At 44.3% G+C, this 16,823-nt stretch overlaps 1 protein-coding gene across 2 annotated transcripts; it reads right to left on the bottom strand.

Moving 5' to 3' along the window:
- Nucleotides 1–514: 514 nt before the first annotated feature.
- On the bottom strand, nt 515–13,269 carry LOC118365001 (malate dehydrogenase, cytoplasmic-like). 2 transcript variants are annotated; one of them, XM_052490634.1, is made up of 9 exons: nt 13,070–13,269; nt 8,222–8,320; nt 7,893–7,989; nt 6,758–6,933; nt 4,514–4,636; nt 4,020–4,196; nt 3,230–3,343; nt 2,742–2,831; nt 515–968 (listed from the first exon to the last, which is right to left on the bottom strand). In XM_052490634.1, exons 1-9 carry the CDS (start codon nt 13,121–13,123, stop codon nt 846–848), a joined length of 1,053 nt encoding a protein of 350 aa, XP_052346594.1. In that variant the 5' UTR covers nt 13,124–13,269; the 3' UTR covers nt 515–845. The 2 variants fall into 2 exon arrangements, with proteins under 2 accessions (XP_052346594.1, XP_052346595.1); XM_052490635.1 differs by lacking the exon at nt 13,070–13,269 and adding an exon at nt 9,208–9,376.
- Nucleotides 13,270–16,823: the final 3,554 nt, after the last annotated feature.

The following is a 16,823-nucleotide window of genomic DNA, read 5'->3' as shown; positions in this document are numbered from 1 at the left end:
GGATGGTTGTAAAAAAATAACTTTACATGCAACTGCTATTTTTTGAAACATTATTAACGTGGCTTAGAAATTGGGTAACAGGGAGATTAAAATCCCCCACAAATCTTAGGCTTTTCACTACTTGAATCTTGTTATATGGTTAAACTACCATTTGATCGATTTGAAAGGGTCCCTGAGTAGTAAAAAGCTGCCAACACTGCCGCCATGTGGTCAAACGTTTCAATGCAAAGAGCAATGAACCTCACCATCTATGACATCACCAACGTCCAACATGTAATGATTGTCCGTCTTTCTTTCTGACTGACAAGATAATTAGCTTCAGAAATACCCTCTTTGATCACAATACTTTGAGTTCAACATGTTTTAAGGCTCAACGGAAAGAGGGGGTAGAAAAATTATTACTCAACATTTCACTAGTCATGATATAACTACCATATTTCTATAAACTGGAAAAATAACAGAAAACCCTAGCTTGAAAGATATTTAGTCAAATAACCAACCACAATCCACAGAATGGGTCTTCAGTTGTATCTGTTTTTATTGTTAGATAACACGTACAAGTACAGTAGAACTATTGTGTGTTACCATGTTACCCAAAGGACAATCCTCCAGTGTCTTCCGACAAAGGCCAACGTTTAGATAGCATTTCTTTTATTACAGGTTTATTATTAATAACCGTGACCTTAAACACACACACATACATACAGAGAGGTACACACACACACACACGCCAATTGCGCAGGGGACTCGAGTGGATCTATTGGTCACAGACGTGAGTCAGGAGGGTTCCGGGGGTCTTCTAAGTGCTGCTGTTGTGGCGGTGTGCCAGTAGGTGGCACTGTGAGTCACTGGCTCAGGAAGGACAGGGCCGTGTCTCGCTCCTCCACCAGCTCGGCGGCTGTGGCGTCCATCTTGGCGCGGGAGAAGTCGTTGATGGGCAGACCGTCATGGATATTCCACGACTTGTTCTGTGGGGAGAATATGGATGAGGATCAAACAGGGAGCTCTTCAGCACACCTCATCTAGTCCAGGATCACAACTACAGTACATGACTACAGTACCCACAATGCTCTGAGTAACACAGTTGTGTCACGATTTTCCAATTGCAAATGAATGCGGCAAAAGTCTGTAAACTGCTGGCTTGCAATAGTAGGCCGATGTTGGTATAACCTAAACTCTGAAAAGCAGATGTTGGGTAACAATGACTTTCAATAAAACCACCCATCGGTAAATTATATATAAACTCAGCAAAAAAAGAAACATCCTCTCACTGTCAACTGCGATTATTTTCAGCAAACTTAACATGTAAGTATTTGTATGAACATAAGATTCAACAACTGATATAAACTGAACAAGTTCCACAGACATGTGACTAACAGAAATGTAATAATGTGTCCCTGAACAAAGGGGGGTCATAATCAAAAGTAACAGTCAGTATCTGGTGTGGCCACCAGCTGCATTAAGTACTGCAGTGAAGATCTGGGCTATTCGCTGGCCATGGCAGAACACTGACACTCCTGTTTTGCAGGAAATCACACACAGAACGGGCAGTATGGCTGGTGTCATTGTCATGTCAGGATGAGCCTGCAGGAAGGGTACCACATGAGGGAGGAGGATGTCTTCCCTCTAAATGCACAGTGTTGAGACTGCCTGCAATGACAACAAGCTCAGTCCGATGATGCTGTGACAAACCGCACCAGACCACAACGGACCCTCCACCTCGATCCCACTCCGGAGTACAGGCCTCGGTGTAACCCTCATTCCTTCGACAATAAACGCGAATCCAACCATCACCCCTGGTGAGACAAAACCGCGACTTGTCATTGAAGAGCAATTACTGCTAGTCCTGTCTGGTCCAGCGACGGTGGGTTTGTGCCCATAGGCGACCTTGTTGCCGGTGATGTCTGGTGAAGACCTGCCTTACAACAGGCCTACATGCCCTCAGTCCAGTCTCTCTCAGCCTATTGCAGACAGTCTGAGCACTGATGGAGGGATAGTGCGTTCCTGGTGTAACTCGGGCAGTTGTTGTTGCCATCCTGTACCTGTCCCACAGGTGTGATGTTCGGATGTACCGATCCTGTGCAGGTGTTTGTTACACGTGGTCTGCACTGCGAGGACGATCAGCTGCCCGTCCTGTCTCCATCTAGCACCATCTTAGGCGTCTCACAGTACGGACATTGCAATTTCTTGCCCTGGCCACATCTGCAGTCCTCATGCCTCCTTGCAGCATGCCTAAGCCACGTTCACGCAGATGAGCAGGGACCCTGGGCATCTTACTTTTGGTGTTTTTCAGAGTCAGTAGAAAGGCCTCTTTAGTGTCCTAAGTTTTCCTAACTGTGACCTTAATTGTCTACCGTGTGTAATCTGTTAGTGTCTTATCCACCGTTCCACAGGTGCATGTTCATTAATTGTTTATTCATTGAACAAGCATGGGAGACAGTGTTTAAACCCTTTACAATGAAGATCTGTGAAGTTTAGATGTTTGCAAATTATCTTTGAAAGACGGTCCTAAAAAAGGGACATTTCTTTTTTTGCTGAGTTTATATGTTCTATTAATACACCTTGCCAGGGTTGATTTAGTTATGTCCATAGAGATGCTATGTATACAATGGCCTTTTCTGTGACAGAATGAGCAGTGCCATTGAGGGCTATGAGTGACAAGTTTGAGTGACAAGTCTTGGCAATTCATAAATAAACTGTGGCACAAGAGCCCTCTACCCATCTCGATGGTTATGCCTTACCTTGATATGAACAGGGAATGAGTAAATGAGGTCTTCGGGGATTCCGTAGGAGTTTCCACTAGCGTAAACACCCATAGACATGAATTCACCCTGAAAATAACAACAGAACAAACAGTCAGACCAGGGACTCAGCTTCACAAAACACAACATTTTGGTAACACCCCCCCCAAATTCCCAGGTTTTCCAGAAATCCTAGGAAAGTTAGCAGAATTATGCAACCCCGTGATATTAGCTTCCCACTTAAGAGTACTGCCAAATTAAAATGAATTTATCTGAGACATCCAAAAACGCTTTGCATGTTTGTGGATTCTTCCAGATTGAAAATAAAGAGGAGTCATGGTGCTCTGTTCCAAGATATCACTTGTCAATATATAAACATTTGAACAATGTTAGTTGTTTAGCATTAAATGTTAGTGTTTTCTGGTGTTTGGGGGTTCGCTGCAGACCCTTGACGTCATTCCACCCCATCTCCCAAATACAGGGCTTACATCGAGAGTGCCGAACCACCAGTCCCTCATGTGGTCACAGATGGCCTTGGCGGCAGACATGGCACTGGACAGCTTCCTGGCCTTGATGACGGCAGCACCACGCAGCTGCACCGTCTGCAGGAGACAGAGAGGAGAGAGGGAGAGAGAGCGGGGGGGGCAGAGGGGGATTGAGAACGGCTTCATTACAACTAAAGGAACAACACGGGTCAATAGATTCAGTGAAAATGCTTGTATTCAGATAAGAGATTATTGAAAGATGAGATATGGGGTCCAGATGACACCCACAACCCACACTCACTTTTCCATGAATAGGGATTCATTCAGGTAAGGATCGCACATTTATAATACCTATGAGCTATGCATACGCAACATAGGTGCAAATATCTGATCATTAATATGTAGAACTACATTCATAAAGCATTATTTGTTTATATATTTTTTTACTTAACACATACTTTTCTTAAAACTGCATTGTTGGTTCAGGGCTTGTAAGTAAGCATTTCACTGTAAGGGTCTAACCTACACCTGTTGAATTCGGCGCATGTGACAAATAAAATTGGATTATGAGCAGTAGTCCAAGCGACGTGTGCAGATTTGGGTCGAATTGTTTACTTTTTCCATAAGGCATGAAACTTGGTACATTTGTACAGTTTGAGGCCATGAACATTTTCATAAAAACAAAGCCATAAAAAAAAACAGGCAGAATAATACCCTTTGAAGCAAATTGTTAGAATGCCCTATAGTACATATTTATGGGAAATTATGTCAAAATGGGTTAGAGTTCGCTTACAGAGATGAAGTCTCCCTTGAGCCAGCTGTCGTCCTTCACGGCGTTGCACGCCTCCACCTCTTTGCCATGCACGTTGACCATGGCGTGGTGCACGTCGGGGTACTGGGTGGATGAGTGGTTGCCCCAGATGATGACGTTCTTGACTGCGTCGGCGGGCACGCCGCAACGCATCGCCACCTAGAGGCAGACACAGGCTATGATGTCATTCATGGGATTCTTGACCATATTGGAATACCCATTCAATTGTTTCAGATCGAATTCCAAATGGATGTACAGCCCCATACTCCTTATGCACTTATAAGATGATTGACTAGGTTTAAGCAATATGGTAAAATGTCCAACTAGCCAATCATATTGCTCACACTTAATCCTCTCAGATATCCAGAAGTACATAGGGTATAGAGGGATCCATTTGGGATTGGACACTACATCAAGTGCCTCGAGGCTAGGAACTAGTGTCTTTTTCCGGACAGAGCCTTTTGGCTTTGGCCTACCTGGGAACGGGCCCTGTTGTGGTCTAGACGGGTCAAGCAGGAGAAGTTCTCCTTGGGGATGGAGGGGGCGGACTTGGAGGCAATCAGACAGTTGGTGTTAGCAGGATTTCCCACCACCAAGACCTGAGAGAAAGAGAGAGAGGTTAGAGGTTAGAAACATCAAAGAGCCTCCCGGGTGGCGCAGTGGTTAAGGGCGCTGTACTGCAGCGCCAGCTGTGCCACCAGAGGCTCTGTCGTAACCGGCCGCGACCGGGAGGTCCGTGGGGCGATGCACAATTGGCCTAGCGTCGTCCGGGTTAGGGAGGGTTTGGCCGGTAGGGAAATCCTTGTCTCATCGCGCACCAGCGACTCCTGTGGCGGGCCGGGCGCAGTGTGCGCTAACCAAGGTTGCCAGGTGCACGGTGTTTCCTCCGACACATTGGTGCAGTTGGCTTCCAGGTTGGATGCGCGCTGTGTTAAGAAGCAGTGCGGCTAGGTTGGGTTGTGTATTGGGGGACGCAAGACTTTCAACCTTCGTCTCTCCCGAGCCCATATGGGAGTTGTAGCGATGAGACAAGATAGTAGCTACTAAACAATTGGATACCATGAAATTGGGGAGAAAATCAAAGAGTCACCACTCACTCAAACTACAGATTCACGAACAGCTCCATTTCAGAGTAGGAAACGAGAGTAGGATAAGTCCTATTTGAAGTCCTCATCTTCATTTGTGCCTATTTATACATCTAAAAGCATACGCATGGTTTTATGCCACAGCGGTCTACGAAACTGCAGTGAGGTTTGGACGGCCGGGATGTCCTTGTCCCCTCTGTGGCGGGCCAGGCGCATGCACGCCGACACGGTCGCCAGGTGTACGGTGTTTCCTCCGACACATTGGTGCGTGCGGCTGGGTTAAGTGAGCAGTGTTTCAAGAAGCAGCGCGGCTTGACAGGGTTGTGTTTCTGAGGACGCATGGCTCTTGACCCTCGCCTCTCCCGAGTCCGTACGGGAGTTGCAGCGATGGGACACGACTAACTACCAATTGGATATCATTAAATTAATTTATATTTTTAAAAAATGCAAATATATATCAAATAATATATATTAAAAAAAAGAGTAGCAGTGCAACTGAGAAACACGAGTCACGACTAAGGGAAATGCTGACACTTTCTAAATGTCCAAAAGAAAATCTATAGAAGACTGATGTCACGCACAGAATACATCCCCTTTAAATGAAGGTCAAGGATTAGCTCGATTTAAAGGGATCGCTGTGTGTACATGAGTGTTATGGCTGCCAGCGCCAACCCTAGAAAGATAACATCTCCCGCTATTATGGCCCCTGAGCAAGGCACTCAACCCCTGAACTACTCACCGGGTCGCTTTACTGTTCCTGGCTAATGTGGGTACTTGTGTGTGTGCGTATATAGGAGGGATTGGGTAAAGTAGAATCCACATTTACGTCTGGTATGGATCAATAAAGTACTCTTCTTCTAAAAACACACTCACTTTAGAGGACGGGCATTCAGTTCTTATGTAGCTACATAGATCGTATAGAAACCTGACCAATCAAATGCACACACATTCCTGGATCAGAAGTCGTTGACCTTGGCCATTAGAAAAGGTGAGTCTTTGTTCGTCACACTGACGTCTAGTTGTTGCTGCAAACCCGCAGTGGCCAAAGGCCCCCCTTGTGACACCAGTGACTGCAGTGTGTACACACACACACAACACAGCGTGGAGTAGTTTTCATCCCTGGCTTTGGAACACAGCCGACTCCACACAGGATCAATAGCCTGTAAGATGTGAACTTGCGCCGATACCGTAGAAGTATAAGGCTGTTCAAAAAAAAATAATGGCCCGTTTTAAATGTGAAAAGGTCAAACTATAGTCTGATTTGTCAAAAAGGTTTGTGTGACTTAAAAGGAAGGAAAGTTCTACAAGCTGGTTCATGTCAAATGTCATAGAACTAGAGGTATTGCGTCAAGTCTTTAACAGGAATCAAAAATGTATCTCACCAAAACATTACATCTGTAAAAGCAGATGAACCTTTCCCCAAAACACCCTTTAACATCATTCAACACCCCACAACCTGGCCTTTGCAGTACTGTTGTGCCTTCATGTCCCTTGATTATCGTTAGCAATGAGAGCTATCTGTTTGGTGCGGGGTGTGTGTGTGTGTGTGTGTGTGTCCTCTCTAGCCAGGCTGCTGCTGCTCTGCGGCAGTGGCCCGAAACATGCCGAGTCATAGACACACAGAGGGACAGTTACCCTGACGGTCTTCTTGGCGTACTTCTCCAGGGCGGCCCCCTGGTTCTTAAAGATGGCCACGTTGGCCTTCAGGAGGTCCTTCCTCTCCATGCCCTCCTTCCTGGGCATAGAGCCCACCAAGATGGCGGCGTCCAGATCTTTGAAGCCCAGCTCCACCTTGTCGGTGGGGATGACCTCTGTGGATGAAGATGGGGGTGGGGTGACGGTTAGCTACGATGGATATTGTGTTGGATAGAGTGGATGTAGTTGTCAACGTTGTGTTTACTGCCCCATTTGTAGAGAGATGTAATGGTTTTACAGGATTCTGCAATGAACATAAAAATTCAGATTTGACAAAAAAAGCAACACAATCATAGTTTTAAGATTCGTTTAAAAAAACTATTTCTATAAGACAAATTAAGCATAGAATGTCTGCTAAAGTTAGTAAAATAATAGGTGTTGGCAGTTTCTGTTTGTGGTGGTAGCTGAACGTTTTAATTACCTTTTTAATTTACAGTAATTATACTGCTATTTCTGGCTCATCTGGGTGTACATGATTGCAAGATTAGGGAAGGACAAACAGTCTCTGTGTGGGAAATGCCCTGAGGTAATTGTGCACACACACACAACCAGGTTATTTCCAAACCGATAGTCTAGCACTCAGTGGCTCCACCTTGCTGATAAATTGTCTAGTTTCTTGAAACACTGCCAAATGTGCTGATTTCGTAGATAATGTTTGCTCTGTGGCAACTAATGAAAAACTATTTCCCTGCTTTATCAGGATGAACTTCAGTCAGGGCTCATTGGTGCACGAGATGTCTTGTACCCCACCTCCCCTATTGTTGCCCCACCACTCCCAGGATTGGTTGGAATGTCCTATAGGCCCTTGTGAACCGACGAATAGTAGGCCTCCTTTCTGACACTCCTTCCCACAGCAGTCTGTTGTGGACCATCCCTGCTGCTGTGAAATTAGGGCTATTGGAAAAGTACCGCAGCAACAGGGAGGCACACATACAGTCCACACCCAATGCATTTTAAATGTGTTTCAGATGGGGGGAGGACACAATGTAAATCATGCCAAAAAAGCACGCCTATGTATAATGGGTGCATATGTTCTCACAACCAGCCCAGGCAGAAATAGAAAAGCATTGCTCACCCCTCAGGAGTGGGAGAGCACAGTCCTGCAGCTCCATCACAACCCCATCCAGAACCGGCAACATGGGAGGGATGTCCAACAGGACCAAGATGATGGGCTAGAACAGAAACGATTTGCAAAGAGGGATTTTTTTTCTTCTTCAAGCAGCTGACAAAAATAAGAGCTCGGCCCCTCCCGACCTCATGCCAAAAATTCTTATCTCATGCATAATTCACAAGCGCTTATGTAACGATATCTTTATAGCCTACATGTTACAGCATCCGTCTGCCTCCTGTGCTCGAGGACAAACGCTGATTTGAAAGAGAATAAGTAGGCCTTGGCCGTGTTACCTGGTCCTTGCCGAAGACATCTCCCTTGGCGATGCTGTACAGCAGGGAGTAGGCGATCTGTCCAGCAGCGCCAGTCACCAGCACACGGATTGGGTCGGCCTGTAAAACAACACACAAACCCCATACTCATTCTGTGCAATCTTCCAACACAGCAGTAATGACCTACATAGCAGGGATACGCAAATGAAGCGGCTGTAATCGCATCTGACTGCTATGTTGATTAAAATGACAAAATTCAGTGTCGACAGATGGAAACGCACTTTGCATTAGCTGGCAGAGGAACTGAATGAAATAAAGATGATGATGATGATGATGATGCAATTTTCGACTAATGCCACGCGTGAAAGTCTTTACATGTTGACCACACCGCTCTCGAAGATACCGCGGCTACATTGTTGCTAGCGTGAAAAAGCGGAAAAAAATTCCGAATCATGCACTTTACTTTATCTTCTTAATTTCGGAATTGTAGTCTAGAGACATTTTTTTTAAATCCAGCATCCTCATTTCTTAAAATCAAATGTTATTTGTTATTCACCTTACAGTGAAATGCTTACTTACAGGCCCTTAAACAACAATGCAGGTAAGAAAAAAATATGTACAAAACAATACCTAAAATAAAATAAGAAATAAAAGTTACAACTAATTAAAGAGCGGCAGTAAAATAGCAATAGCGAGGCTTTAATGCATGGGTTACCGCACAAGATGGCTGGTTGGCCATCTTTCTGACTAACGTTAGCGAACGACTTCAGAAAGAGATGGTGAACGTTAGACAGAAATCTTTGCTGAAGCAAAAGACTAATATTTGATCAAACATGAGATTAACCGCTGATGCTAGCTCCCGGCTTCAATGACAAGTGGACACAAACCCCAAGTTGCTCATCAACAATGACAAGCATCTGTTGTCCTACCTAGCAAACACTTTCGATGCATCATTCATATAACAGTTAGCTATAACTTGACGGCAACAAAATAAACATACATCTTACCATATTCACTTGAGATAAAGGATCTCGTTAAGCCTGCAAACACTGTTTCTCTCGCTAGGACTAGACTGAAGGGTCACCTCTGCGCTTGTATTGAAAAGTACGACGATGGATCCAGGGATCTGTAGTTGAATATTCACTGATGCTGGTCTTTTTACCCACTCAAATCATGAAAAGGAACACATTCCCCATGAAGAACCGCTGCAGCGCCAGCTCGTTGTTCTCGAAGGCCACGCCCATATGACCTTATATGGACCACACACAAAAACTGAATGTGGGCCGCGTTCATATATCTCCTTTTACAAATACCTTGCTTCTTGCGTCTTTCAGCCACACGTTTTTTTTATAACTTTTTAATAAATTAGCAGACGTTCATCACTCCTCTAGAAGGACTAGATAGACAGTATCCTAGGGATTTTCTGTACACAGTCATTTGCAGTTCTTACTGTGGCCTAATGAATGAAGGAGGATAGCAATAGTATTAACACTTGGCCAAGCTTTTTTTTAAATCTATTTTTAAGAAAACACACATTTGAATCTATATACACTTCATTAATCAGAGATATACATTAGAGTTGTGTTGGGATGTTGTTCGTGGATTTTTGGTAGCCTGTGCCAAGTTGAATTCAGCCAATGAATTCAACCCCTTGCCTATGCCCTGATATCAATCTATGTTTGCTTTTACAAATGCGTCACGCCTACATTACATCACACAGCATTTTCCTATAAAGATTCAGCCCGCCGACAGGATACATGTTTAGACAATCGAAAACATGCTTTGTAAATGATCTATTAATGGCTCATAATTCAAGTTAATAAGACTAAGACATGAACAATATTTCAAGCAAATATTAATTCAACAACCCAACAAAAGCCTGATTTAGACGGACAGAGTCAAAGGTTGGTTCTGTGACTTACTACTAAGCAACTATTAATGGCCATTGTCTGTAAGATGGAGACACTTCTCTTTCATGGCCTCATTGTTTCATGATCACTGATAAGTGAAAGTGCTGGGCAAGATTTGTCCATATTGGTTTAACTTGAAAACCACTGTCCTCTCCCAACCTTACTATCTACATCTTTATTTGGTAGGTGGGTACAATCAAATAGGTCATAGGCCAACTGGTAGCCTAATTCAAACACAAAATACAATTCATCCTCACGTAGTAAGTATACCGTCCACCTAACTTTCTCTAACAGAAGACTATTGGAAGAAGATGTCCGTCTGTAGCCTCCACTGGGGCACGAGCGGGGTCATTTGAAGTCAAGCGCAGTGATGTGGCTCTGGTAGACTAGTCACAAGATGCTTAGCAATAGAAAAGACTAAAGTGGCATTATCTTCACAACTGATGAGCAGGCATATGCGCTTTTTTTCGAGGGTGGGGATAACTCTCCGAGTTGGGCATCTCCGGCGCGGCCCACGCTTGGATTGCGTCCTACCTGACAGGTCGCTCCTACCAGGTGGCGTGGCGAGAATCTGTCTCCTCACCACGCGCTCTCACCACTGGTGTCCCCCAGGGCTCTGTTCTAGGCCCTCTCCTATTCTCGCTATACACCAAGTCACTTGGCTCTGTCATAACCTCACATGGTCTCTCCTATCATTGCTATGCAGACGACACACAATTAATCTTCTCCTTTCCCCCTTCTGATGACCAGGTGGCGAATCGCATCTCTGCATGTCTGGCAGACATATCAGTGTGGATGACGGATCACCACCTCAAGCTGAACCTCGGCAAGACGGAGCTGCTCTTCCTCCCGGGAAGGACTGCCCGTTCCATGATCTCGCCATCACGGTTGACAACTCCATTGTGTCCTCCTCCCAGAGCGCTAAGAACCTTGGCGTGATCCTGGACAACACCCTGTCGTTCTCAACTAACATCAAGGCGGTGGCCCGTTCCTGTAGGTTCATGCTCTACAACATCCGCAGAGTACGACCCTGCCTCACACAGGAAGCGGCGCAGGTCCTAATCCAGGCACTTGTCATCTCCCGTCTGGATTACTGCAACTCGCTGTTGGCTGGGCTCCCTGCCTGTGCCATTAAACCCCTACAACTCATCCAGAACGCCGCAGCCCGTCTGGTGTTCAACCTTCCCAAGTTCTCTCACGTCACCCCGCTCCTCCGCTCTCTCCACTGGCTTCCAGTTGAAGCTCGCATCCGCTACAAGACCATGGTGCTTGCCTACGGAGCTGTGAGGGGAACGGCACCTCAGTACCTCCAGGCTCTGATCAGGCCCTACACCCAAACAAGGGCACTGCGTTCATCCACCTCTGGCCTGCTCGCCTCCCTACCACTGAGGAAGTACAGTTCCCGCTCAGCCCAGTCAAAACTGTTCGCTGCTCTGGCTCCCCAATGGTGGAACACACTCCCTCACGACGCCAGGACAGCGGAGTCAATCACAACCTTCCGGAGACACCTGAAACCCCACCTCTTTAAGGAATACCTAGGATAGGATAAAGTAATCCTTCTCACCCCCTTAAAATATTTAGATGCACTATTGTAAAGTGGCTGTTCCACTGGATGTCATAAGGTGAATGCACCAATTTGTAAGTCGCTCTGGATAAGAGCGTCTGCTAAATGACTTAAATGTAATGTAAATGTAAATGTAAACAAGGTTAGGTTTAGGGAATGCAATTTAGTTTGGATGCACCATAATCCCATCATTTCTGGCATGTCCCTCTGTGGATGCATTCAGAGGTTTCAAAATAACTTGTTTCAAAAAGCCTGTTGACTTTTTATCTATAATTCATGTCCACTCTATTACATGAAGCAACCAGGACCTAACACAGACATGCAGCCTAGTATTTGCCACAGCAGATTTAACATGTCCCTTAGTTATTATTTACAATGATTTAAGTTGTATTAGTCGTATATACAGGATGTACACGGTATACACCATCTAACAAAACACTACATGGCTAAACATTTAGATTATTGTTATGCAAACAGATATAAAAACTAATTATAAATCGGGTGGTTAGAGCCCTGAATGGTGATTGGCTAACAGCCGTGATATATCAGCCCTATACCACGGGTATGACAAAACATGTATTTTTACTGCTCTAATTACGTTGGTAACCAGTTTATAATAGCAATAAGGCACCTCGGGGGTTTGTGGTATATGACCAATATACCACGACTAAAGGCTGTATCCAGGCACTCCGCGTTGCGTCGTCCTTGCACAAGAACAACCGTTAGCCGTGGTATATGGCCATATAGCACACCCCTCGTGCTTTATTGCTTAATTAGATCCGTTTCATTAGGATTGTGGGAAGTGGGGCATTAATGTTACATAATCGCCCGGTGAAAATAGTTGGCTTCCCTATGGAGGCAGCGCCTGTCTGACGCACCGGGTGGCATGGAGCTATCCATGGTGCAATGAACACCCACTCGCGTTCTTCACCAAAGCTGCCGAGGGGAGGCAGTCAATGAATTAATGTTGATGTGGTCACACAGACAGGACGGTCGAGCCACAGACACTTTGTTCAAGTCTGTAGGCTATTGTGAATGAGTAGGCCTCACAGTAGTCTACTCAATTCGAATGTCTTGTTGACTGAGGATAGATACCCCCAAATAGTAGCCTATGGGCCTATCATTTTCTAGTCGACAGTGTCTACTACCCAGGAGGAATAGATGAAGCTTCGGCAAAAACTAACGGGGACCCGAATAAACCAATATTTCACTAGGCCACCCTATAGGATTAGATTTGTAAGAGCTTATCACGGTAATTCAACAAGACATAGGCTATAGGGAGGAGAGTCAATGTCGAATTGGCAACTGTAGTTAATTCAAAGGAAGCCTTAATATTTCGTTTGAGAGCCCCTCTGGTATGCTGGTGGCTGGTGCGGTCAAGGACAAGAGTCTTACCTCCGACGATGCCGCCCGCACCACTATGTACATCGCTGTTAACAAAGTCAACATGGTGAACCCGGATCCGTCCCCCTCGCTACAGTATGTCCGACCGTCTGTCTTTGCGAGTCCAGGCGAAAAGAGTTTAGGGCGAGATAGTCGGGGAGAGAAGGACCTAGAGAGCGGTGCAACAACCTCGGGGAAACGCGAGCCCTTAGGACAGAAACGCGCTCCGCTATGCAGTTAACTCGGATCCGCTATCTATCAGTCTCACCCAGGAGTCGCCCCCACTCTCTTGCACTACAGTCTAGTCCGCTAATAAGCTTTAGTAGACTAAAATAGATTGACTGCGCCGTAATCTTTTGCACATTAATAATGAGTACTGTTGCATAAAGTGTAGTCTATCCTAATAATCAAGTCTGGTGTGAGACGGGGGTTTGGTTAATGACATCACTAGCCTACAATTGAGAACCGCAGAGGGGTGGTGTGTTTTGAGGGAGTCACATAAAGACACCATAATCTACAGTACCAGTCAAAAGTTTGGACACACCTACTCATGCAAAGGTTTTTCTTTATGTTTTACTATTTTCTACATTGTAGAATAATAGTGAAGACATCAAAACTACGAAATAAAACATATGGAATGATATTTTAACCAAAAAAGTGTTAAACAAATCAAAATCTATTTTATATTTGAGATTATTTAAAGTAGCCACCCTTTGCCTTGACGACAGCTTTGCACACTCTTGACATTCTCTCAACCAGCTTCACCTGGACTGCTTTTCCAACAGTCTTGAAGGAGTTCCCACATATGCTGAGCACTTGTTGGCTGTTTTATTTCACTCTGTGGTACGACTCATCCCACACCATCATAATTAGGTTGAGGTCAGGTGATTGTGGAGGCCAGGTCATCTGATGCAGCACTCCATCACTCTCCTTCTTGGTCAAATAGCTCTTACACAGCCTGTAGGTGTGTTGGGTAATTGTCCTGTTAAAAACAAATGATAGTTCCACTAAGTGCAAACCAGATGGGATGGCATATTGCTGCAGAAGGCTGTGGTAGCCATAATGGTTAAGTGTGCCTTGAATTCTAAATAAATCACTGACAGTGTCACCAGCAAAGCACCCCCACACCATCACACCTCCTCCTCCATGCTTCACGGTGGGAACCACACATGTGGAGATCATCCATTCACCTACTTACAAAGACACGGCGGTTGGAATCTAAAATCTAAAATTTGGACTCAGACCAAAGGACAGATTTCCACCGGTCTATTGTCCATTGCTCGTGTTTCTTGGCCCAAGTCTCTTCTTCTTCTTGATGTCCTTAACTAGTTGTTTGTTTGCAGCAATTAGACCATGAAGGCCTGATTCACGCAGACTCCTCTGAACAGTTGATGTTGAGATGTGTCTGTTACTTGAACTCTGTGAAGCATTTATTTGGGCTGCAATCCAAGGTGCAGTTAACTCTACTGAACTTATCCTCTGCAGCAGAGGTCACTGTGGGCCTTCCTTTCCTGTGGCGGTTCTCATGAGAGACGGTTTCATCATAGCGCTTGATGGTTTTTGCGACTGCACTTGAAGAAACGTTCAAAGTTCTTGACATTTTCCTGATTGACTGACTTTCATATCTTAATTAAAGTAATAATGGACTGTCACTTCTCTTTTCTTATTTGAGCTGTTCTTGCCTTAATATGGACTTGGTCTTTTTCCAAATAGGGCTATCTTCTGTATACCACCCCTACCTTGTCACATCACAACTAATTGGCTCAAACACATTAAGAAAGAAAGAAATTCCACAAATTAACAAGGCACACCTATTAATTGAAATGCATTCCAGGTGACTACCTCATGAAGCTGGTTGAGAGAATGCCAAGAGTGTGCAAAGCTGTACTTTGAAGAATCTCAAATATAAATATATTTGATTTTTTTAACACTTTTATGGTTACTACATGATTCCATAGGTGTTATTTCATAGTTTTGATGTCTTCAATATTATTCTACAATGTAGAAAACAGTACAAATAAATAAAAACCCTGAAATGAGTAGATGTGTCCGAAACTTTTGACTGGTACTGTGTATAGTCGAAACTTTACATACACCTTAGCCAAATACATTTAAACTCAGTTTTTCACAATTCCTGACATTTAGTCCTAGTAAAAAGGATTCCCTTTCTCAGGTCAGGTAGGATCACCACTTTATTTTAAGAATTTGAAATGTCAGAATAATACTAGAGAGTGATTTATTTAAGCTTTTATTTCATTCATCACATTCTCACTGGGTCAGAAGTTTACATACATTCAATTAGTATTTGGTAGCATTGCCTTTAAAGTATTTAACTTGGGTCAAACATTTCGGAGAGCCTTCCACAAGCTTCCCACAATAAGTTGGGTGAATTTTGGCCCATTCCTCCTGACAGAGCTGGTGTAACTGAGTCAGGTTTGTAGGCCTCCTTGCTCGCACACGCTTTTCCAGTTCTGCCCACAAATTTTCTATAGGATTGAGGTCAGGGCTTTGTGATGGCCACTCCAATACCTTGACTTTGTTGTCCTTAACCCATTTTTCCACAACTTTGGAAGTATGCTTGGGGTCATTATCAATTTGGAAGACCCATTTGCGACCAAGCTTTAACTTCCGGACTGATGTCTTGAGATATTGCTTCAATATATCCACATAATTTCCCTCCCTCATGATGTCATCTATTTTGTGAAGTGCACCATTCCCTCCTGCAGCAAAGCACCCCCACAACATGATGCTACCACCCCCGTGCTTTAAGGTTTGGATGGTATTCTTCGGCTTGCAAGCCTCCCCATTTGTCCTCCAAACATAACGATGGCCATTATGGCCAAACAGTTATAGTTTTGTTTCATCAGACCAGAGGACATTTCTCCAAAAAGTACAATCTTTGTCCCCATGTGCAAGTCGTAGTCTGACTTTTTTAATGCGGTTTCGGAGCAGAGGCTATTTCCTTGCTGAGTGGCCTTCCAGGCTATGTCGCTATAGGACTAATTTTACTGTGAATATAAATATTTTTGTACCAGTTTCCTCCAGCATCTTCACAAGGTCCTTTGCTGTTGTTCTGGCATTGATTTGCACTTTTCACACCAAAGTACGTTCGTCTCTAGGAGATAGAATGCGTCACCTTCCTGAGCGGTATGACGGCTGCGTGGTCCCATGGTATTATTACTTGCGTACTATTGTTTGTACAGATGAACGTGGTACCTTCAGGCGTTTGGACATTGCTCCCAAGGATGAACCAGACTTGTGGAGGTCTACAAATCTTTTTTTGACGCTTTGGCTGATTTCTGTTGATTTTCCCATGATGTCAAGGGAAGTGGCACTGAGTTTGAAGTTTGGCCTTGAAATACATCCACAGGGACACCTCCAATTGACTCAAATGATGTCAATTAGCTTATCAGAAGCTTCTAAAGCCATGACATAGTTTTCTTGAATTTTCCAAGCTGTTTAAAGGCACAGCCAACTTAGTGTATGCACACTTCTGACCCACTGGAATTGTGATACAGTGAACTATAAGTGAAATATTCTGCCTCTAAACAATTGGGAAATTACTTGTCATGTACAAAGTAGATGTCCTAACCGACTTGCCAAACTATAGTTTGTTAACAAGAAATTTGTGGAGTGGTTGAAAAATGAGTTTTAATGACTCCAACCTAAGTGTATGTAAACTTCTGACTTCAACTGTATACAGCAGGAGTATGCATTTTTGCTGCTGCTATGCCATATATGCTAGCCTATGCATCTACTGGTCTGT

The sequence above is a fragment of the Oncorhynchus keta genome, chromosome 32 (genome assembly GCF_023373465.1).
Source record: "Oncorhynchus keta strain PuntledgeMale-10-30-2019 chromosome 32, Oket_V2, whole genome shotgun sequence".
In the NCBI taxonomy this organism is placed as follows: Eukaryota; Metazoa; Chordata; class Actinopteri; order Salmoniformes; family Salmonidae; genus Oncorhynchus; species Oncorhynchus keta.
The sequence above is the reverse complement of the archived record's forward strand: the minus strand, read 5'-3'. Positions and strand labels throughout refer to the sequence as shown.